The 25,075-nt window shown below is 42.4% G+C and overlaps 1 protein-coding gene across 1 annotated transcript in view; it reads left to right on the forward strand.

The window, feature by feature from the left end:
- SORCS3 (sortilin-related VPS10 domain containing receptor 3) overlaps positions 1–25,075 on the forward strand; it is a 297,321-nt gene that overhangs the window by 173,821 nt on the left and 98,425 nt on the right. Inside the window, exon 6 of the mRNA XM_014957626.1 lies at positions 16,323–16,396. Within this exon, the coding sequence (XP_014813112.1) occupies positions 16,323–16,396 (74 nt within the window). The remainder of the gene's footprint in view (positions 1–16,322; positions 16,397–25,075) is intronic.

Genomic DNA, 25,075 nt, shown 5'->3' on the forward strand with positions numbered 1-25,075 from the left:
AGTATTTGCTATATTACCTGAGATTAAGGGACTTGAAACCAACCCAGCTGCCTGGATGTGTGCAAAATTGATTACATGGGATATGATTCCAATATGATCAAAGCAACAAAAAACATTAAGTTTCCCAGTTCCTGCTATTGTGCCTACAGGTTATAATGACCCTTGCCCTGGAGGAGAGAGCAAACATGATGTGCAAGCAAAGATGGAATTCTTTTGCTTTTCTTTACCAGGATTAATTTGTGTAGATATGAGCTACCTACCAGGCTGCTTCAGTGAAGTTGGAGGAATCCAGAAGGGTTTCCTTGGCCTTTTTTACCTTTTCCTTTCCTTTCTTTCTCTCTCCCTCTTTTTTTTGCTTTTTTTTTTTTTCCACCTTTCCCTTTTTCTTTGCCTTCCATATTGCTTTTCAAAGCTCTGTCTCAGTATTTGCCCAGCCTGATGGCACCATTAAGTCTCCTCTAAAATCTGTTGGGCAGAATTATAGATGATATCATTTTCAACGGAAGGAAGAGCACAGTTCAGCTGTTGACTCCACGCAGGTGTGTGTTGATGCTGACCATGGAAAACTTCAGTTTGGTGTCCTTTCCCCTCTTATTGCGTTGACTCCATGTGGTGCTTGTATTTAGAAATCTGACTGTTCTAAGTCAAAGAACAATAGGATTAATTTTACCCATAACATCACAGCTGAAGTAACAGAGAGGAGCCTGTGACAATGAACATAAATTTGTGTGAGTTGTCTTCAAAAATTCATTTTGAATAGCAATACGTATAAAATGTAGAACTTCATAGGGGAGGAAAAAAAACCCCACAACCCTGACCTCAGAGAAGCCAAATGGTTTAGCCTGGGCTAATTTTAAGGTTATGGATAAGTGCTTTTGTGGATTAAGGCCTGTAAGTATGTAAGTCCCCATGTGGGAATTTCCCCTCAGTGGGTGCTGTAGCTGTAGATGCACCACGGGGCAGAGAGGGCCCTTCTTTCACCGTGTAACACAGCAGCATACTAAGAAGCTCGTACATTTAATTTAAAATAATTTACTGGCCACTGTGTGAAACAGATTTCTGCAATACTGGAAGTTGGTGTGAGGCTCCAGTTTTGTTTCAGATTGCCTTTTGCAAATAGGTTTCCTCTCTGTCTCTCTCCCTCCTCCCCTTTGTGACTCTACGAACCATTCCTGCCTCCAGTGCTTGGTTTCAGCGGGGAAATGGACCGTGTTCTGATCTAATAGCACACCTGAGCTGGTTTACAAAAGATGTGTGCAGTCACATATGTAGCAGCTGAAATTCGGTGTAGGTCCATTGATTTTACCAGAGAAATGCTGATTTATGTCACTGGAGGATCTGGCCTAAAAACATGTATGTTATTCTGTTCCCTCAAGAAAACAAGATAGACGTAGTTTACTCCTTCCAGTGTACAGGGCTTTTCTCCCTAAAACCCACCTGCTGAGATTCAGATTGCCTGGGCACATCTGCCTGTGTACAAGCCATTACTTATGTTAAGGCAACTTTTTGTTTCCACCATTCAACCTCAACACATGAAAATACACCTCTTTTTAAAATTTTTAATTTTTTTTTCTCTTTTCTTTTTTTTTTTAAATCTTTTTTCCTTCTGAAAGAAACTGCATATAATCAATATTATTCTGGGGGAATCAAAATGCCAGAGGTACAGCTTTCAGTCCCTTTGTCCCCACAGTAGGCACAGATGATTCAAGTTTCCCCTATGCTCAACGTTAACCCAGTATGTGTTTCACTTTTCATGCTCATTGCTTCAGTGGTGCCTGGATTTTCTGGTCTAGCACCTCAGAACTAGCAATCCCAAGCTTTTAGAAGTCATGAATTTATCCTTTGAAAGTCCTGAGTTTGGCAGAGAAAAAAATCAGGAAGGTGTTTGGATAATTTCAGTTGTCCTCTCTTGATGCATCTGTGACTGAGGAGAGGTTGGGAATCATGTTTTTCAAATGCTTCCTCGCAGTTAATAAAACTAGAACCTTTATCTTTAAAGAAAAAAAAATAAACAGGCAAAAAAAGCCAAGATTTTCATAATCTGATACTGCACTGCTTTGCTGCAGGCCATTTGTGCTTCTAAGAGAGATCTTTATTCATCATTGCAAATGTGACGTGTCTTCAGTTGCCTTTTGGTCAAACTGGTCTTCCACTTAGGTTGTCTGGGAAAAGGCTGGTGGCCTGTTTGTACAGGGTGTGCACATACTTGTATGTGTGTTTGAATTTTTGGAGTAGAAGCCTCACAACAGTTTTGTTGCAGTTACAAGTTCTTCTCGTGTAATAAAATTCTTTACGTTTGTGTTCAATTGATTTTTATAGGACCATGGGTGGCTATAAAGTGAAAGTTAGGGCATGATGCAGTAAAATTTTGGCACATCTGAAGTATTGTGGGTGTGATAAAAGGAGAAGCTGAGGCACCCAACATGAAAGGTGATATTTTTGAGAGAAGGACAATTGATAAAACAAACAACAAAGCTTTTTAGAAAATCCTTGCCAAAGGAGGAAAACCTGATCCTTCCCACAGCTTCCTACCTTGGGCAACTTGTTTCTGCTGGAGGCTCAGTGATCATAAATCATCTGAATGTAAATTTGGTAGCATTTTGTAGTTGCAGTGTTCAAGAGATACCAGCACGTACAAATAACATGGTAGCAGAGTACACTGTACCCAAGGGGACTTTCCTGCCATCTAGTAAGAGAACGATAATGTCATCAAAAGTTTTGCTGCGAAAACTGGATTCTGGCTTTGTCCTCCAACACAGCACTTGCTTCAGGCCAGTTGATTTCCTCAGATCTCAGTGCAAGTCTGCAAGAGCTACGCACACATATCATATCCAGTGGCACAAATATGACAAACCTGAAAGTTCTGCTGCAAAATTGAGTCCGCTGTTCCGTAGCCAGATAAGTTGTGTTGTTTCTCTAGTGACAGCATGGAGAAGGCTGCTTCATTTTTCCTCTGCAGCCCTCCCTTACCTTATGAATTATGCGGTACCATCACTGTTAACGTTGGTTAACTTCAGGAATTAAAATTACGTTCTGTCAAGTTTGGTGTCTTGTTGACTATAGCTGTGGCCTTGGATCGGGTTTGCTCGTTGTTGTTGAGTTTTTGTGGTTGTTTTTGTTTTTTTTTTCCTTCACTCTGCTCCATAAGGTGGATTGAAGGTGCCTAGAGTTTGAATTAAATGGGATAAATAGCTTAAATATAGACAGCATAGAATATATAGAAACCTAGATGGCTGCTGAGAGAGGTTAGATAAGAGCTGCCTTTTTCTTGCATGATCTGCGATTGCAGATTCATTTATTCCAAAGGTACAATTTTCCACTGTTTGATTGCAGGAACCTGGAGATGGATGAATCAGAGATGACAGTGCAAATGGTGTATGCCCAGCAGCCCTGGGGGATCCCTGAAACATGCGAGTTTCTCATTTGGTGATTTTTCTGGCAATGATGCCTCAGTGCAGTGACAGTTTCTGCTACAACTGTCAAGCTAAATTGTTCCTGATGGTGGCTGGCATTTGCAATGATGCTGTTCATTTGGGTTCCTCCTGTAAACATCCTTATGCTGCCCTTCGTGCCAGGGAGTGGGTGGTATTGTCAGTCTCCCCTCCACGTTTGGACCAGGATGAACTGATTCCCTGGGAAGTACAGAGAGGACCCTGTCCCTTGCCTTCCACGAGATCACTTGCTGTTTAGGATGAAGGAGAGGATATTCTCCTGGAGCTTCACAGATTTGAAACTCCTTCCTGCATGTGATCTCTGGCTTGGCTCTGTGTGTGTGTGTAGAGGTAGGAGCCTGTGTAAGCGGGCTCTGCTTTTCCCTTCAATTAGTTGCCTGTTGTCAATGCATGGGTTGCCAGGGAACCTGGCCAATGAGAAATGTGTCTCGTTAGAGCTGGACTGAATTACCCCACAGGATTTTAAGAGTTTTATAATAAGAGCAGTCCTAGAGAACATCTGCAAGCTAGCAGAGCCCCTGGTGGAGACCGGAGCTGACTGGGGAGTAGGAGAGTAAGGATGAAAGGAACTCTGTGTTTCTTTAGTATATTACATGTTCAAGCTCACAGAGGCAGATTTGCTTTGGCACTTGAGGCATCCAGTGAATCAAGACATATGGGCCAATTCATCTTAAATTTTAGTTCTCCTGATTTATTATAGGATATGAATGACAACTGTGTGGTAATGAAGATGGCCTAAATGAATGAATTGTAGAAGATGGTACAAGACATAGGGTGCTCGAGTAGGAGATAACGTTTGCTGAAGCTGCGTCTTCAACGCTATCAGAAGCTGAAGTTTTCTACCTCATTTTTATAATCTTTTTACTCACAGAATTTGTTTCACAGTCACAGTTGTCCTATAGGCAGCGTCTGTGTTCTCTTTTAGGGTGACACGAGACTCCCAGTCTGGTGAGCCTTTGTTTTTGCTGGTTTGATCCAGTATCTGGCCTTGGTCCCAGGCAATATAGAGCACAGGCAGTGTGTGGGGACCAGAGCTGTCCAGAGAGTGATTCCTCCCAGTTCTGGACCTGTACACATCCTAAACAGTGCCCATTCATCCACTCTAGCTTCCCAGAAGCCTTTCAGGATGGTATTGGGGACATATCAGTGACCAAAAGAGTTGGAGGTAGCGTAGTGTGTTGTGGCAGCCTATAAATGCCCACTGTAAGGCCCAAGAAGCAGAATCCAGCCAGAGAAATGCCAGTTCTGCCACCCTTCCTGATTGATGGATCTTCTAGCAGCAGGAGCTGAGAATGTCCCCTTTGCAGGCTACATTGAGATGAGGGGTAACAGACACCAGTGATAAAATAGAAAGGAAATGATTAAAAACTATTATTTGCAGTGCTTGTATTGAACTGTCTTAGTGTATTTCAGAAGGGTCTTTAAGGATTAGAGATTTTTCCTCTTGCCTTCTCCCCCATACCGGCCTTCAAAGCTTCCCGTTTCCTTGGTGTTAACACCATTTACATACAGCCCCTGGAGAAATTCTGCACGTTTCAGCTCTCGGAATCTCTCTTTTCTTGGTTCACTCTTGTTAGTTCCTTTTCCCAACTTCCCTCTAAGTTCTTTGCCCCCTGTGCCTCTGATGCGTTTCTTGGTGATTGCCCTATGCATCAGGGCTCAGAGCGGGATTAATTGGAGCAGACCTGTATTTATGCAGTGCCCAGCCACAAGCTTCCTCCTATCATCAGAAAATATATCTTTTGTGTAGCTCAACCTTTGCTCGCCCCGATATTGGGTGCTGATAGGAACGTGCTTGGCACAATGGATGCTGTGCTGCTGTGCTCTCCCTTTTCCTGAGGATGAAAAGAGCTGCTTGGCAGCTTCTGAAATCCAGTAAGATCCCGGCTGAGTTCCTGTCTTGGAAAAGGTGTGATTTAGTGGCCAATAAACATATTGCAGCCTCATAAATTCCTGGCAGAACCCGTGGCTTTGGGCTGGGGGGGCACAGTGTCCTCGTAGGGCGAATGGGGTGGAAGAACATGGGCAGTGTGAGACTCCTCTGACTTCGGGAAGAAATAGAGTTGCACGACACCTCTGAGAAGGGGGGTGCAGGTCTTAAGGACCTGTGCAGTTTGCTGCTCTTCAGCTGGTGAGGTGAGAACTGTGTGAGGAGGGTGGACACCTACCCTCTGCTGGGGCTGGCCTCAAGTGGGACAACTTGAGCAACCTCCCTTTGCCTGTGAAAATAGTGATGAATGGAAAACTGAAGCTGAATTGGGTGGCAGGGCTGGGGTGTGTGTGTGTGTGTGTGTGTTTTAGAGTTAAAGGACATATGATTTAACCTGGAGCAAAATACATTATTTAAATTTTACCAAAATGACATTTTCTGCTTGAGCCCGAGCTAATATTTATTTCTTTCAAGCCATGTGAAATTTTTTACACGGCCAACAGTTTCAAGTCAGAATAAAATGCTGTTCCATATGCAGTTTTAAACCCTTTAATTAATGCCTGTGTATGCACTTTCAGAAATGTTGCTTTTTCTGCATAAAGAAATAACTCAGCAAAACCTTACATGAATTTGGATGGTGGTTTGGTGATGTGAAATCTCTTTCTTTTGCTGGTCTGAAAAAAAAGCCCTCTTCCATTAAATCCTGTTTTGCCTAATATAGAGATTACCCTACAGATAGAAGGGAGGAAGAGCCAAGCATGTGATTGTAGCTTTATATCCCGCTCTGGCTAATGTCTGAGCCTCTCCTGCTTTGCTCGTCGTAGTCTTACGCTCAATAAACATGAAGGATTGGTCTGTAATAGCAACGAATGTACCCAGACGTTTGCACTGTAATTAAAGGCATATATCACACAATAAAGCACATTTGAATGAAAAATCTTCTCATTAGACATGTGGTTCCCATTTATTTCCCCTTATTGTTAAACTTTTGGAGTATAAGCACTGATGGAGCGTAAGGAGGGGCTTCTAAATCGCTGCGGTGTGGAGCCCCCAGGAGCAAATAAGATTTTCTTGGTGGGATGGGAGGACACAGAGCTCCTTGGGGCAGGCTGACCTGCCCGGCCCCACTGGCAATATCTGGGTGGTTGGTGCATCCAGTTAACACACACCTCAGACCAAAAACTGCCTAGTGATTTTTAAGGTGAGAAGAACCTGGGCAAAAGGACCAGCTCGGCTTGGGGAGCGAAAAGTCAGCAGCCACGAGAGCTGATTCAGTCTTTTGTCACTGTTTAAGAGCTGATCCTAGGGAAACAGGGAGTGAAGCAGCAGCTGGGGACAACGGGAGCAACCTGCAACCCTCCTCTGACTCAGCTTATTGGATGCCAGTGGAAGAAATACTGGTGAAGGTGTCTCCTGGTGCACCTTGGCAGCTCTGCCACCTCCATCCCGTCCTGATCCCTTTGCAGCCCCAGTATTTTCCCTCCATTTCCCATTCTGTATCTCTGCCCCTTTCTGTGTCTGGTCTCACTCCCTGCTCTGCTGGTGTGGGAAACTGTCCCCATGCATGGCACCTTGCTTGCCTTGTCTGTTATGTCTCAATCTACTCTGGAAGTAGAGGTTTTTGCTTTCTGGGTTGTTTTTTTTTTTGTTTGTTTTTTCCCTTTTATATCTTCAATTTTCAATAAGGCTTGTTAACAAAGTGCTCATCAGAAGGGGGTCAGTGACAACGTGTGGCTCAACTTTAGCCCTCCCCCAGACTCTAGAGCTGATTTTGAAGTGGTTAAAATGTCATGGAAAAAAAGGAATAAACAAGCAATCAAAAAAGTTAGCCTTGCCTCAAAATGGCATTTCTATTTATAGTGCCTTTTGCAAGTTGCTAAAGCTGAATTATTTAGAAATGATTGAAATGTGTTTTGACTGACCAAAGTGAACATGTTTTTTCCCCAGATTTTCAGTTTAAGAAAAAATATCTGAAAGTAATACTTTCCATCTTAGTTCTGAGGCACTTCAGCATTTCTGGAGGTGGGAGAAAGTAGAAAAAAAAAAGGCTGTTTTTCACCCAGGACTGAAACATACCTTAACTTCTTTAGTGATACTCATTTATGTCACTGCTCCTGTTGCAGCTGTTTTTGGACTTCTTATTCCACAGCAAAGCAGTCGTGCAGTAGGAAAGCAAAATATATGCTGCTGAGAAGCAGAAATGGCAAATTTTGGGCTGGGTGTGCTCACTACCGATTAGACTTAAGAAAAATTAAAATATGAAGGGTTTTGAGTGGACTTTTTTTTTCCCCCACTACTTTAATCTACTTTCCTCTTTTTTCTTGGAGATGAAGTGGAGATGCAGAGAGAGGCAAGTCGTGCTTTGAGCATCAGATTTAATCAAAGTGCACAGAGCGGACCCATCAGGTGAAAGCATATGTTTTTTTAAAACTGTAAAACCATGAAACATGACATCGGTGCATTGCCTTAACCTGCCTGGTTCCTTTATAAGCCAGGTCTGGGTTGAGTTATACAATTACAACATGAAGTCAAATGTTCTCAAAGTGTTTGGGCTTTATGTGGAAGTTCCCTGACCAGTTTCTTATAATAGCAGAGGAGTCTGAGTTTCTTTTGTCTGAAGACCTACTTTTGCCAGCCAGCATATGAAATATTTCAGTATTAGATTTTTAAAGTGCAAAGAGAACTTTCCAGCTTCTGATAATTTTTTTTTTTCCTCTCTGTGTGAGACAGATGATGGAAATGCATTTAGTATTTAATTTCTGCCTAGACCAGTTTCTTATCAAAATAGTCTGTTTCCAGCGCGCCTTCTACTGAAGGACATCTGTAGGGAAATGAGCAGCTCTGGCAAGTCTCAGACACGCAGCAGTCTGTGGACAAGTTCTCTTTCCATGCCCGAGACAATCTGTCTGTTCCATGCTAGAGAAGAACCTTGGGCTGTAATGAGGTCTCTTGATGCAGTCTTTAATCACCTGGAAAGGAAATCAAAGCAGAGAGATAAACTGGTCCATTTGTTTTCATTACAATTACTAGGTTTTTACAACTCTGTGTAAACAAAGCCCATAAATATGGTGCTGGTAGAATTCTTTCTCCTAAGCTCAGCTCCACCAGCTGTTACACAAGTCTTTTGGCTGGAGAAGTAGGATTTATTTTTAGGTTCTTTCGTGGGGAGCTGTCAAGGATGCCTTACCTGAATTGTGATTTCCAGCAGATTGTGAGAAGAGAAGAGAGCAAGAAGCTCTTCTTTCCCTTTTCTAAAGGTCCAGAAGCACTTCCAGGCTTCAGATCTTGGTTCTTCCGGAGTCCCAGCAAAGCAAGGTGGCAAAGACAGGTATTTCCCTGGGAGGAGGTGGAAGGAACAAGCACAGATGATCTCATTGTTCTTGAGTTGGTCATCAGCTTGAAGGTGACATTAGCCTTTGTGTCCCCTAATGGTAACTGCTTGACACTTCTGAGGTGTCTCACTAAGGCCCAGACTGAGGGGAATGGTGGAAAAGAGGGATTAGGGGATGGACTTTATTATTTCCTTGAATGCAGCCTTTCCCACTGTGAGTAATAAAGCTTGTTCCATGACAAGGGTTGCTCCTGACCCTGTTTCAGCCACCCAACTGAAGCATGTTAGAGCTGAGTCCTGTCCCTATTATCCTGCAAGTAACATGTCCTGCCTCAGAGGAGAACCTGAGAAAGGGGACTGCATAAACCCCACAGCTTAAACATTGTACTGGTGCTATGAAAAGAAGGGGTTTCCATCTGTCCTCAAAAAAGGAGGGATTGAAGATGTAATAGAGAAGTAGGGTGTGTTTCTGTAGAACCAGTATCTTCATGACTGCACCAAATCTATCCTGTCTGTCGTCTTACCCATTTTTTCTCCATTCTGTCATCTTTTGTTGCTCTGCTCTGGTGAGGCTTCACAGTCTACTCTTTTCCTGAAAGTACACCATGCCAGTAGCCTGAGGGCAACTGATGGCTGCAGGATTGTTGTAGGGGGTCTCCACAAGTGGATTGAGCATGTGGGGCTACGAGAAAGAGGAAAAGTACAATTTTATGACATCTGAAATGGAAAAATTAGTAAGGGGAAATAGCTTGTGGGTATTGGTTGGAAATCTTTGGGTCAGTCTTGGCTAATTGGGAGTTTACTATCCCAACTTGAATTCCTTGGGGATTTGAGGATCTAATTATTCTTTGTGTGTATGAGGAGTTATAGGGAGACAGTGCTTCAGGGATTCAGCTGGAGCTGAAGAAAAAAGACACCATTTTCAAATGATGAAACAATAAAACATAAACCAAGAAGGAATACTTTGGCAGCTAAGAATTTCTGTGCTAAATTCAACAAGTGGAGAGCATAGTGGCTAGGTGGATCTGGCTGTCAGGAGTGACTGAGTAGGGGTAGGTGCTATTTTATAGTTAAATGAAAGAAATATAAGAAGGAGAAATGCAATTATAACTCATATCCTTTCACTTGCTGGAGCAGTTATCTCCTGCAGTGCAGACTCTTTTGTTTTGTTTTGTTGCTAAGTAAGGGCAACCTTATTAAATCCTTCTTATGTCTAATTTTAGGTGTGGAAAAAAAGGTCTTTCTTTGCAGTCGGTGAAGTGAGGACCATCCATTTATTCTATACAGAATATTCTGAGATCTTGCAAAATGTTTCTCCTGCAGTACTCAGCTGCTCAGTGTGCCTTTAGAAAAAATGTTGATATTGTCATCTCCTGAAACATTTTCACTGCAGCTTGAATTTGTTGCATATGGATCTCTTCTTCCATGTGGTGGGTAATTTCTGGTAGTTGTCAGACATGGCTTCTCTGTTCTGTGCTCTCAAGGCTGAAAAGTGTTGGGCGTTTTACCTCCAGTTCATTTTCCTTCTAGGAATGAACTTTTTGACATGTTAATGGTGGCACCTTCTTCTCCTTTTGTAATTTCATCTGTAACAGAACTGTAGAGAAGAGACACACCTTGCAATTTTCTGAGTGGTTTACAACTTCTTCTCAATTTCTGAGCCTCTAATTTTTTTCTAGTGATCATGGTCATTTTCCCTCTATAGAGAAAATTGAAGACCCTGCAAGGGTCTGAGTTACTCTTTGCAGACCGAGTTACTCTTTGCAGACCGCTTCCACGCAGTCCAATTTCCTACAGAAATGTTGACCTAATTTTATTTTTCTTCTGTCCCAGTTTGATTTTTTGGCAGGAACCCTCCACACATCTTGTAGATATTTTTTTTTTTTTCCCACCAGCTCTGGCTGAGAAGGTGTTAGCTTGCTTTTGTGCTTTTCTGGGATCAAAGCCATCTTTTCATGTAAGTAATCCAAGCTACTGCTCAGGATTGTCCTCATCTGCGGACGTGGCAGACCAGGCTGACCTGCCCCTCCTCTCCCATCGTGGTACCATGTGTCAGCTGCTGCCCAGTAATTACCAGTAGGCCAGCTCTCACCCTCCTGGATTAATACGAATATATCTTTCCATCATCAGCTGGATGTATTGTCTGGGGGAAGTATAATTGTGTGTGTGTAATAAATGAATTGTTTAAGTACACATAGTCCAGCTGTTCTTCCTCCCTTTATCTGAAACCATTATGTGCAAGCTCCAAATTTACTCCAGGGTTGGCTGGCAGACAGGAAACTACTGGGATTTTCTCCAGATGTTTGCTCAGGCCAATAGACCCAATTTCAGAGGAACAAACATTATTTTATTTGGATATAAACCTATTATATATGTTCCTGATGCCCTAATTCTTCTTCTGTGTTTGAGCAAGAAAGTCTCTAAATATTAAAGCTCTCTGAATTTCTTTAGTTTGTTTTCTATATATTCAGTGTGCCTCTTGCTGTGGTAAAGTGTATCCAGACTGGTGTATACTTGGCCTTTCTTCAGCTTGTCTGAACCTTCAGTCTTCTGCTGTTTCCCCCATGAAGACCAAGTAGGGCAACCTGGGAACGGGGAACCTAGCTTGAAATCCATCTCAACTAAAGTATGTATCTGCGGTGGAGTTATCTCCTCCTGCACTAGTCACTGGGAACAACTTTTAGTTCATATGGAGCAAAATGGAGGCTTCTAAGGCATGAATAATAGGGAATTTTAGAGCTGTATCTTAGTATGGGAATTGTGCTTTAGAAGTGCTTGTTTGGAGCCTGTCTAAAAATGAGCATTGGTGACTGCCTGGGGTAGGGATGACTAACATCAGGGGGTTGAATCTCTTCCTGTGGTTTCCATGTTTTTCCTTCATTGCTCATTCTTCTCCCCTCTGTCCATAAGTGGAGTTTAAGCAGGCCAGTTCCTCAAGCTGCTCCAGTTCTGAGAAGCTTGACTTCTTGAGCAAAATCATCCCTTTGTATTGTTTTTTGCTAGCGCTTATTGGGAAAACAAAAATAACCCATCCCAAACAAAATACCCAGCCCCAAACAAGATGATCCAAGCAAAACAGCAGGATGTGTCGCCCAGAGAGTTTGTACTGGAGAATTGCAACACCATGGAGATGTGGGTTTTTTGTTTTTTTTTAATATGCAACACTTTGCATACGTGTGTGTATATTATAAATGTCTTCCTTTCTAGCTCTGTAGTTCTCACTGTGTTTCTGGCATGGTGCATGTGTTCTTGGCATTGATTTTGACACCAGGGATAAAGCTCCCTCTTTAAGGGGCTTGCTGTTTATCTCAGAAACAATACTGGTGCTAAATAAAATGCTGCAGGTGTTCTCAGGGTTCAAGGAGCAGCGTTCTGCCAGTGGCATGTGATATCCTTACCATCAGAGCAAGACAAGCATGAGTTAAGGTTCTGAGCTGGGGTGAAATAAAGTTCTGTCTCGCTTGGGCTGCCATGGTGTTCCCTCAAACAGATCATGTGTTCTTGGTAAAACACAGAACTGTGTTGGTGGATGTGATATGTCTGGTGCTATGATTCTAGAGCGTGGAGCATTGTGATGGTGTCTGGATAGGCATTTTCTATTTACCTCCTTGATGTATGGCCTTCTCTTATTTTAATGGTAGGTCTAACTAGGCTCCTGAGCATGGGCAGATTTTCCCCACTGCTCAGTAGCCGTTTTCAAAGACTGCACCTGTTCTGCTGAGTTGGGGTGAGAAAGCAGCTCTTGGATCCTCCTAGGCTGATACTTTCAGGGTAAAAATTCAGGTGCTTCATCAAGCCTGAACTCACATTAAAATGTATATTTTTCTGCTGTGCAGTGCTGGCCCCTTTCCCTTCCTGAATTGCATTTGCCCTGTGGCAGGGTTGTGTGCTGGTCTGCAGGCAAGCAGAAAGTCTAGGGTCTTGCATAGTAAACCCCCCTGTTGTCTGCTGCAAGGGGAGGTGAGATTCACAAGCATCTTCAGATGGGCTCAGTAGGGAATTCTAACATTGTGTGTTTGTTCTCAAAAGCACCTCAGCTTTCAGGGAAGTCCTGGAACCTGCCCACTCCAATAGGTGTGGAGGTTGCTGGGATCGGCTGAGTACTGGGGCTCTGTTCACTGAGGTGCCTCTGTGGTAGATGCAGGATTCTGAGTTCGTTTTCATGTTAAAAACTGAATTTTGTCACCCTTGTCTTGAGTCAGGACTTTGTCCCTCTGGTTTGTGTTCTGCTTCTGGATTGCTGCTTAGTCCAAGTCCTCTGCATGTCACTCTTTAGCTGTGCCAAGGCACAAGACCAGTCTGCACAGACATAAAAACTCATATGCTCTTAATTTTTCATTCATCAGAATAGGTCAAATAATGCAAGGGAATTGTAGAAAGGGCATAACCTCACAGTACACCCTAATGATACACTGAAGTCCATCCCTTTTAAACCAATATGTTGGAGGGCTTTGGGAGGTGGAAACACCAGAGATTATTTGTCACTAAAGAGCCAGAGCAGAGCTCTTAAAAGGGAAAAGCTTGGCACTGAACAAACCTCATTTCTTTCTATGGCTTAGTGTTCAGCCTTAGGACAAATTAATCTGTATTGAAATCTGCTGTACTTGCCACTAAATTTATTATCTCGTCTAAAAGCATCTCTTCTCCCGTGAAGGGAGATGAACAGAAAGTATATATACATATTCAATTTTAATGCATACTAGAAAACTCTTTATTGTATGTTTTATTTAGTAATTCAACATTAACCTTTACATTTGCATCTGTAAATAATACCATAAAAGTGAACTGGGCCAGGGAGACCTCTCAGGAATTTGTTCTACCATACAGCTTTAAGACTCAATCATCTGGTTAAAATTCAAAGTGGGCACCTAGAATAAGTAGGTGAATAAACAAATAAAAGTTCTTGAGATGAATAATATCCTCCTTATCTCTTTATCTGAAATCACCTAAAGGCTGCAAGTTCAATTTAATCCTTCTGTCATCAGTCAGTCTGAGCTTTAATAGAAAGAAGAGGGGAAAAAAGACCTCAGTAGCTGGTCTCTGGTTTTTAACTTGATAGGAAGAAGGATGGTCCCTGAATGAGACACTGTGGGAGAGATGAGTAGTTAGAAAGAGATTGTGCTTCATGCCACTGAGCTATCTGTATCTACTGCTGTTAAGCAGCAGCAGAAGAAAAGGAAATGCTAGGGGCGACAGATAAAGGAGATTCTAAGGAAATGCATGTATTTTGCTAATCCTTTCCTCTCATGGTGAGAACGTTTAATCCGCTGCAGAATACAATAAGGATGCTGGTAACAGGAGTTACTGGAGGGTGAGCTGTGGAGCCCCTGATCTGTGCAGCACCGTGGCTCAACCTGCAAGTCCTACCTGCAGTCAGGACATGGAGAGGACAGCCACGCTGCCTGGTGCAACTCAGTCTGTCTGCTGAGCTCCTTGTACGTGTAAAACCACGTCAAATGACTCAAGGAATATTGGTGGCAGGCACCATGCTAACAAAACGCTATAGTTTTGACTCTTAGAGTGCCGATTTTCAATTATTGTTTCTAAAAATCCGGATTTTTCTTCAGAACGAAGGATGTGATGCTTTTTGGATAAACATTTGCTATTTACCTTCTTGGTGTATGGTCTCGATGTTGACTTCATAAGCCTATCCTTGAATTTTGAAAAGGAATTTTATTTTCCTGGCTCCTTTAATTAAAAAAGATAAGCAATGCTTTATTTTGAATCTACGGAGAATTCAATTTGTCTACTCTATTTTTTTGACTATCACTGTGATTGATTGACCCGAAAAATAGAGGAAACCCAGATAACGTGGGCTCTTAGTGCAGTATCTTACCTTATCTAGTGATAGTGATAAAGAAACATGGCCAAATTGGAGTATTCAGATCATGTCTGATCTCCTTAAGACCGAGACAGAAAATTTTTCCTAATATTTCTTACCACAAGCTTAGTGATGTTGGTTGGAGTGAAGCCTACATAATTGGAGTCCATTTTGTCATGAAGACTGGAGGATTCCTGCTTCCATCACTTTTCCCTTCATATGTTTTATTCACCAGCAGCTTCAGCTGTCACTGGCAGAAACTTGGACTTCCCACTGGCATAAATGCAAAAGACTGATTGTCTTTCTACATACCTGTTGCATTAGATACTTCACAGGGTCTGAATATCAGGTTTTGGTGTCTTTTTGCTTGCTGTACGGTGGTTTGGTTGTGTAGTTGGGTACAAACATAGTAAGAATTAATCGGCTTCCTCAGGCTTTGAACACTGCTCCAACAGCCCTTTCCAGTCACCTTCATAAATTGCTCTATGGTCCAGCTCTGATGTGGCTGCTGGATCTCTGTGGGCAAAGATACTGCCTATTCAAGAAACTTCAATTTATCTTCCCAGTCCCACTTAGCCATCCATCATAGCTGTGCCATAGTACACATCACTAGGTTGTGAACCCTTCTAATCTGAACATGGACCTGCCTCCGATTTGTAAATCCGGTTACTCCAAATCAAATGCAGAACCTGTACTCAAATTATATCATTTTTCCATTAAGGACCTAAATTTGGATATTACAAATATTTAAGTTCCTCAGCTTTGTTATCGACCTCCTTAGCCTGCAATCAACCCTTATTTTATGAAGCCAGCGATTATTTCAGGTGAAATTTATTTGAAACCCTGTTCAAAACGCTGCCTTCTCTTTATTTCTCTATGATCTAGTTGCGAAGCAGAGTAGTTATATCTCAAAGTGTATTTTTTTTCTGAAGAACCAGACTTGCTCAAAGTTGGAGAAAAGGAGCTTATGTATGCTTTGATTATGGGTGAGTGGATTATGGGTAATAAAATAATTAGATGGAGAATGGTGTTTGTGGTATTAAGCCAAGTATGAAGTGAACCTGTGTCTGAGACTCAGCGTGGAGTGGCGTGGAAATTTGGTTACATTTCAGCTGTGGCATTTGTTAGCCTGAAAGACTCAAAACAATCACTAGATTGAAAATTCAGCTTTCAAGAAGAACCACTTCTCTATCTGCAGTGTTTAACTAAGGAACAGATTGATTTTCAATTTATCTCAAAATTTAAACTTTGTTCTGAACAAAGAAGTTGTAAATTAGGAGCAATTTCCTTTTCTTTCCCACACAGAAGAGAGATGTAATCCACACCATAAAAATGAATCGCAGCATGACCTTGAATATAGAGTCACTATCTACGACATCATAGTCATGCTAACTAATCTAATTTGTCTTTCATTCTATTTAATGTTAGGGATTTAGATGTCATCAATCACCTGCTTCCTGTCGGGCTGAAAAAGCCAGAGGGACTGCCAGCTTGGTCATATGGCAACCGAAGAGAATGTGTTGACGGCTGAAATCAGGAAGCACAAAAGTGCTTGAGAAGGTTTTGAAAGAGCCAACCTGCTTTTGAGTTTCAGAAGTTTAGCCTGGGTGAAGTGTTGAAGGGAGGAGGTTGCCTAATTAGCCTTCCCTGGCAGCCAGGCTGATCAATAAACGTACAGGACAGTCCATTCCTGTTCTTTAATCTGAGCTGATTTTAATACTTGATTTAGCGGCAGTCCTTCCTCTTCTTCCTCAAAGTTTATACTTCCTCTCTCTCTCTGTCTTTCAGCTGTACAGCTCCATGGACTTTGGAAGAAAATGGCAGCTCATGCATGAGCAGGTCACTCCAAACAGATTTTACTGGTGAGTTATGCCCTCGGGCTTGGCTTTGCTTTGGGGAGGTCTTTATCTTAAAGATGGAGGTCTCTTCGCCTTTATACCTTTATAACAGTGATGTCTTGTACAGACGAGTACAAGTCTTTTGATAATTGCAAAACTCCTGCTTCTTTGTTATATACCTACTTAAAGTAACACAGAGAAACTGCCCAGTGCTTCAGTGACAGAGCTTATGATCATTAGCCCTCCAATTTTTCAGCCCTCCCGAGAGGTACTTTAGCCTACAACACAGTCTTTGTGCAGAACCAGCCACTCTCACCAGTCTCCTTATGCAACTGGGGTGGGAGAGAGGATGATTCAGACTCTGCTTTGAATCACTCTCTGAGGAGCCAGTTCCTTTCAACTGACTGGTGAGAGCCCGGGGTCTGCAAACAGTTTGCTAAAAATCTGCTTTGTGGCTGTCTTCCTTTCCATTTCCCAAGTGTCATTCTCCAAAATTGGGAGAGTGTCTTAGAATCAGATGATTAAACAAATTTAGTTCCTGTCTCCAAGCTCCTCCATTTCAGATGCCGCTTCTCCCAACTTTTATATAATAATGATCAGTGGAAATTGCCTGTTTGTCTCTGCTCATTTGACACCCAAACCTGTAGATTGTTCTCAACAGTCTGCCTCATTTTTCATACAACCTTTTGGCTGCACAGTTTGAATGCTGCTTTCAAACACTGCATTATATAAAGCTTCTGTTTCAAGTGTCTCTTTCTCTTAAAAATGTAGAAGTCTTCTATAGTTAAAACTCGTATGGCATAGACCTAGAGATCTTTATTCCGCTCAGAAACAGTAGAGTCCCATTGACAATAAACTTTCCAAGAGAGCGAATTAGGTTTTTCCCAGAGTGAGAGAGATTTGAACCAATTCATAGTGCAGGGGTCAGAGATGTTGAAATTTTGGAACATAATAACTCCCCTTAGCCGTCTGATTTTTTTTTTTTTTCCCTTCTTTTTAAAGCTTCTTTTTAAAGCTGCAAACTGCATAACTTAAAAGTTCTGGCTTGTAAGATGTGTACGGAAAAAGAAATGCAAGGAAAACACTTTAGCCTCAGGACTTCAGTAATTTCTTTTTATTACGAAAGAGGGAGAAAATGGGTATAGCTATAAGTTTGAGAGGGACACGAGCTGCTACTCTGTGGAGTTAATCAGTTTATCAAATAGTACATTTATTGAACCTCTTAATTAAAAGTTCCAGGAAGGGTGAAGTAATAACAAAAGGGAGATGCTGAAATCAGAGGTGAGCTGCTTGTTTGTGCTGCTCTGTGTTATTTATTAGCAGGGGCTCAGGTAAGCATCCTTCATCAAATGGGACAATCTTCATCTGATTAGAATGCAGCTGGCCCTATCTGGGGCAGCCTTTGTCTAATGTTTTTGCCTTCAAAGCCTGACTTTCATCTCTCAGGCTGCTGTGAATGGGCTTGTGAAGACTATAATCTTCACCTGGTTCGTGGGATCAGTCAGCCTGACAGGGAGAGGTCTTATTTTTTTCTCTGAGACCTTTCCAAATAATTATACCTTCCCTGAGAGATCTCAGATACAGAGACTTTAAGGCCAGGAGAAAATGATGATTGAATCAGAACTCGTGAGGTTGGGATCTGAATTTTCACTCAGCAGAGTAAGCAAGACCTATCTGGTAGTCGTGGACACACAGGTCACTGTGCATTTTGCTGTAGCTCTGGCAGGCAGTTCTGTGATGGCTCTCCACTGGTCATAACCAAAGTCCTAAGCTCCAATCCTGGTCTGTGGCTTTGTGTCCTGGCTCTTGCCTTCAAGGAATTGCCTTCAATTCCTCATTCCCAAATGTTGGTGCTAGTCGCTGGGCTGTAGTTTTGTGTTCTCATCCCATATGGATTTCACATGTGCTGCAGTTCGTGGGACACTTCTCATCAGTTCCTGCAGCCAGCTCAAAGTTTGTGTGTGAGCTGAGATCAATCTCTGGGCCACTCATAGTTAGAAAAACTAGGATTTGAGATCTCTGCTTCTGTAGTAGTGATTCATTTGTTAGCTACACCCACTGATGGCAGTGGCAGAGCTTGAACAGAATGTGTTACTTCATGTGAGTACAGGCATCCAAATTTGGCTCCCACGTGCCTTGGCCTCGGAGATTTTAATAACTTAGGATCCTGTAATGCTGGAAATAGGAGCTTACGCTACTGTGATACAGAATTTCCCAGATCACTCATCACTCTGAAATTACTCAAGATAACTGGAGCCAGCATGGGTGCAAAGTTTGTTAAAGACCTACTCAATGTTCTTTTCTTCTAAAACGCATTTCTGCAGCTCCCTCCGGGCCCTGCTGTCATGTGGAGGTGTTGTCCCAAAGTGGTACATCAGCGGGATTTAAAAAGTACAGTCCATATTTTGTACTGTAGGAAAGTTAGGGAAGTTTCCTTGTCTGTAAAACACATGGTGTGTTCTGTGCTGACTAAATGCTGTCTCTGTTCAGATAAGTACTCCAAGGACTTAAATTGTCATTAAATTCCTTTACTGCCTCTGCCTTTTCCTGTGGTGGGAGAACAGGACTAAGCAGGTGGGCAGCACAGTTTGGTTTATGGAGCATTCACGAAGCCTTTTTCAGCACTATGTTGGACCACAACTTTTCTGTGTCAAGTGACTCAAGCTGACTTTGCCTTGTTACACCCCCTAAGACCGTGATAGGAGAGCTTTTCTTTTCCTTATTGGATGTAGTGGGTGAAGTGTGTGGCCAGCAGGTCGAGGGAGGTGATTCTGCCCCTCTTCTCTGCTCTCCTGAGACACCACCTGCAGTACTGCATCCAGCTCTGGAGTCCTCAGCACAGGAAGGACGTGGACCTCTTGGAACGGGTCCTGCAGAGGGCTACAAAGATGATCATAGGGCTGGAGCACCTCTCCTATGAGGACAGGCTGAGAGAGTTGGGGTTGTTCAGCCTGGAGAAGAGAAGGCTCCGGGAAGATCTTATTGCCCCTTCCAGTACCTGAAAGGGCTACAGGAGAGATGGGGAGGGACTCTTGATCAGGGAGTGTAGTGATAGAACAAGGGGTAATGGCTTTAAACTGAAAGAGGGGAGATTTAGATTAGATATTAGGAAGAAATTCTTTGCTGTGAGGGTGATGAGACACTGGAACAGGTTGCCCAGGGAAATTGTAGATGCTCCATCTGTGGATTTGTTCAAGGCCAGGCTGCATGGGGCTTTGAGCAAGCTGCTTTAGTAGGAGGTGTCTCTGCCCAGGGCAGGGGGGTTGGAACTTGATGATCGTTAAGGTCTCTTTCAACTTGAACCGTAATATGATTCTGAGTACTCAAATATTGTGATATCAGGTGCTACAGCAGTGGATTAAGAGCACTGAAGGGCACTAGAGAGTTAAAGGATGCTTTAGTAGCATATGAAGTCCTTTCATAATCTCATGTCTTGACTCTTTAAAATGTAGAGTCACACAAGGTGACCTGTGTTTTCTGGCTAATCAGCTAAATGGCATGAATATCGTCCTCTGTCCATGTGTCTTTGGAAGCCCTGCCTACATTGGCTGAGCAGACATGGGGATCACCATCCTGTGCAGAGGACAGAGTACCTCTGGGGACACCCATCCCATTTCTTAGGGTCTCCCCAGGCTGCTCTTTGCTGGAGGACTCATTCATGTTTCCTGTCATCACTAGGGAATATGAAGCAGTGGATGTGGGACCATTTTCCATTTGGGTTTGGGGGTTTTTTTGCCTGGTACATCTAGACATTTACCCTTTTCTCATTTATTTTTTTTAAAATATGCTCTCTGGAACTTTGGGTGACTGTGTCAAAGCATGGGAGTGGTAACAGTGGGGAAAACCCATCTGTGTGGAAGAGAGGGAGAAGTCTGCACAGAATTTCTGATGGCTATGGGGATATTTGGAGCACTGAAGTCAGTGCCCAGGATGAGCCTAGTCAGTAGAAGCCACTGAAATACACACTAGTGATGAAAACTGGGTGGAAAACACCAACAAGGCAGGAGGGGAGAGACATCAGGAGGAGGAAAACAGTTCCTGGCTGCGAGGAACAGTGTTCCTATCTGCAGACTGGAAAAATGTGGTCTGACAACCATTCTCTGATCCACTGCTGCTTCCCTCATGGAGTCTTCCCAGAATTTTATTTTCTCCCTTTCTGTAATAACCAGCCAGATTTCTGGTTAGTTTGGTATCCATGAATGCTAGCCACAATCGTTTTGAACTCCAAAGATTAAAAATTGGGAGAAGGGAAAAGGCTGTGCATCCCTTTAGGTTGTGCTTTGGAGTTACAGAGTTTTCTGTCACAATTATTTGAGGTATGAGCCAGCAAATTTTGTCTCTTGAGGACAAGGTTTTCAGTCCATTTTATTGTGGTTTTAGATAGGAACAGTGATAAAATTTAGTCAGTGTATTCCTATTTATTTGCAGCCTGAATTTTGTGAAGACTGTGGTGGAGTCTGGTTTGGATATCTGAGAGTACTGTAGCAGAAGATAAGGGATTTACCTCAGTGTTTCAAAAGGTTATGAACTGGGTCTGGATCTGCAGTTGGGCAGAGGTTTGTGTTTATTTCCTCACCTCTGTGATAGCACTGATATTTCCTAATCCCAGTGCCAGTTTGAGTCCCCACAGACTGTTTCAGCAGCAGTTCCAGAAGCGACCTTTGGATACAGCTGAGGTTACCTTTACTTGACTAGTTTGCCAGCAATGAAATGGTTAGTCAAATATCTGCCTGTCTGTCCTGTAAATCCCACTAATCATTAACTACCAGATGGTGTCATTGCGTAGTGCTGGGGAAACATCGCCCGATTTTTTACAGCCAAGTTTAGTGTTAAGAAAACATAGTCTTGCAAATGTCAAATTGACTATTAAGTAATCCTGCATTAGCGTTTTTCAGAATTAAAATCATATTGTACATGGAGCTGTGGATAAAAGGAATAATTCCATTGTGGCAGCCATGGATAATATCACCTATAGCATCTCTGAGGCACACACCCAGTGGCTATAGACCGCGCATAAAGAACTGAACAGGGACCTATTACTGGAGGCTCCTGTGGGCTAATGACTCATTTGCCTGTGTTAAGGGACTTCCTTCCAGTACCCTTTGGGTGAGAACACCTGGGAAGGTGTTTTTTTTTTTTTTCCAGAGGGTAATACTAACTTAAATATGGAATGTGTTACTCAAGCCACCGTGACCATGAACTATACTAGGCTGAGGACCAAATTTTCCAACTCTAGCCTCAAGCTCTGTAATAGGAGTTCACGAGAGATGAGACCTTCTTAAAAAGTCTTGACATATATTGAAAGATTTCCTTGCAAGGTCACGTTAGTTAATTAAAGATCACAACACTATGGTGATAATAAGACCAATTTTAGTTTCCGTTTCACTGAAAAGATGGGCAAGTAGGGGAACTGTGAGGTTAGGGATTTTCTTTTCACGTGCCTACAATTAATGCAGTTGGCACTATAGATATTTAACGTTTCCAAACATGATGTTGTAGCCAACTAGTTGTGATTACATGGTAACTCAGTGGCAGAGATATAAATGGCACCTGGATATAGAGTTGGAAACTTTTTATTGGCTAAAATAGTGTTTGTTTTTGTTGAAAAAGTTTCAATTTAATAAAGATATTTTAGAATTTATGTCAACATTATCAAAATATGTCACTCAAAAAATAAAACAACATCCTGAAATGGTTGAAATTTTTTGGATGTTTTTTGAAGTGATTTTTAAATTTGAATAAAATCTCATTTTGCAGTATATGAGCTTTCAAAATTAAAGCAGTCAAAGAATGCAGTCTGAAACAAAGTATCTGGATAAAGCCAACATAGAGGGATCCTGATTCCTATTATCATTTGGGCTTTTTTGATGTGGAGCAGATATTAGTTCTTAATATCCAAGTTAGATGTTCAGTTAGTTTATAATGTACTTCTTCATAACTGTGGTCAGTAGCTTACAAGAGTGATGATCAAAGTTTGAGAAACCTTTGTAAGTTTTATATTTTGCTTTTGTCCATGAGCATGTTTTTTTCCTAAACTTAATCCTATCCTGATTCCATGGGTAACTAAGAGTATAAAATCCTTATTGACCCTGATAGCAGATTAATACTAATCACAGAATAGTAGGGTTTGAAAGGGACCTCTGGCAATCATCTAGTCCAACCCCTCTGCTAAAGCAGGTTCACCCAGAGCAGGTCGCATAGGAACATCCATGCAGGTTTGGAATATCTCCAGAGAAGACTCCACCACCTCTCTGGGCAGCCTGTTCCAGTGCTCCATCACCCTCAAAGGAAAGAAGTTTTTCCTCGTGTTGTGATGGAATTTCATATGTTCCCGTTTGTTCCTGTTGCCCCTTGTCCTGTCACTGGGCACTGCTGAGAAAAGCCCAGCCCCATCCTCTTGACATCTGTCCTTTAGATATTTATAAGCATTAACGAGATCCCCCCTCAGTCTTCTCTTCTTCAGGCTAAACAGACCCAGGCCTCTCAGCCTTTCCTCGTAAAAGAGATGCTCCATCCCTTGATCATCTTTGTAGCCTGCTGGACTCTCGCCAGTAGTTTCCTGTCTTTCTTGAACTGAGGAGTCCAGAACTGGACATGGTGCTCCAGATGTGGCCTCGTTAGGGCAGAGTAGAGAGGGAGGATAGAGGATGACTTCCCTCACCCTGCTGGCCATGTTTTTTTTTTAATGCACCACAGGATATCACATTGGCTACAGGTGGCCACGAGGCCACATTGCTGGCTTGTGGCCAACTTGTCACAGACCACTTCAGAAGTTCTGGCTGCTATCACAGCTGGAATGAGTTCTTTCAGTGGGTGGTATGTACCCTTTGAGAAGGCAACTTTTGAGTACGTCGCCGTTGGGGAACTTTTTTTCTCTAACCTCCCTTTGCTTGAGCAACGCAGCATATCTTGCAGAAGGAAGGATTACACCTTCTCCACTAATGTAACTGTGGATGTCCTTACATAAATACTATCTGCCTTTTAGAATTTGTGATTTGTTGTGATTTTAGTACAATTTGTGATGTGAGCCGTATTTATGACTTTAATGTACTGTGGCTGGCAGCGATATTTTTTTTCTTACACTGGAAAAGTAAGGGCTGAAATATTTCTGTTCATTGGTTTTAAATTTAATGCTTACCACTAAATGTCGCATATTGTACTGCAGTGAGGGCTTTCAGCTGTCAAAAAGCCTTTTGCTTTGGTCTCTCATCTGTCAGGTTTCTTTATGGCCCGGGGGCCAGTTTCTTCTCTTATTTCCCCCATCGGTAATCTTGGATCACTTTGTGGTCCCTCCCACTCTCTTGTGACTAAGTGTCTGAGACTGGACCAGACCAGATAAACAATTAGTAAGAAAGATCTAAGGAGGAATTTGTTTAATATTTCTCCCAATTAAGACTGATCCCTGGACTGGATCCCAATGCCTTATCTGGACAGTGCATGGTGAAAGGATCTGTTTCCTTCTCTTGCAACAGGGTGCCAGAGAAGATGTCCAAAATCCATCACTGTGTTTCCCAGGCTGGTGTTGGAAGCTTAAATGCTGTCCTGCAGAGAGATGCACCCTGCCTGGGCTGACTTCACGCTGTCTCTCCCTGACGCACGTGAACTCAAACACAAATTAATTTCAGCCTGTCAGTAACAGTCCCAGAGTAATTCTTTGTGATGCTTCCTAGGAAGGAGTGATGAAACCAGCCCTCTAATTAATATATTCAATAATGCATCTCTCTGAGGCACACGGGGATCTCCCATCCTGTCATAGCTTGGCAAAGCTAATCAAAAGCCAGGCTGCCAGGCTGAAAGTAGTATCGTATTCTGCACTCTTTGGCTAACAAGGAATATTCTCTCACTTTTTCTGTCTGTGGGATTTGGCTTAGGTTTTGCCCTCTGTTCTATACCACGCTAATCTCTCTGTTCCTGGGCAAATGGGCAAATTTTCAGTGGGGGAGAGAACCCTTCTTGCTTTCAGATGATAGGAAGAGAGAAACATTTGGGAGTTATTTTAAAAATAACCAGTGTTCGGAGCAATTTAGGACCAACCTTTTCACATACTCTTATTTTGGACATAATTTTCCAGCCATTTCATTGAGTGGCAAAACACCTGCTGGTATCAGGGCGTGAGCATCTTTCCTGGGCTGGAAGCATTCTTGCATTGGAGAAAGTTGCAATCTAATGGAGAATGTATCCTCAGTAACTACATCAGTACTGTCAGGTACCATTTTTGCTTGAAACTAGATTTTCAGTCGTACCTGAAAACTCCTCAGGTAGATTTTCTCAAGAGGAATCAGGAAGGACCCAGGTTTATTTCTCTGAACTGACTTTAGCCTCTGAACCTTTGGAAGTTTGCCTGCCATTAAGTTGAACAAAACCCGTTGTTTTACTTAACAGAAGGAGCTGAACCCATGCTGTGCAGAAAGAACAAGTCTTATCGTGGCAAAACAGACAAGATGTTTCTGCATTCATTTAAACGTGAGCCATTTGTGTCGCTCAATAACATCCATTAAAGATAAGGAGGTCCCTCTTTATGCCTTCTGCCTGTTGGAAATTAACAAACTCTCTTAAAACGACAATTCATCAGCAGTTATATGAGGCAGAATTCATTCTCGGCAAGAGAAGAAATTGAAACTCCCATCCTTTCGTTCCCTGGCATTCCCCTGAGCCTCCTCTGTAGAATGAGATGAGTTTAATTCTGCTATTGTTCAGCATAGT

This window comes from Calidris pugnax, unplaced genomic scaffold (genome assembly GCF_001431845.1).
Source record: "Calidris pugnax isolate Ruff unplaced genomic scaffold, ASM143184v1 scaffold4, whole genome shotgun sequence".
In the NCBI taxonomy this organism is placed as follows: Eukaryota; Metazoa; Chordata; class Aves; order Charadriiformes; family Scolopacidae; genus Calidris; species Calidris pugnax.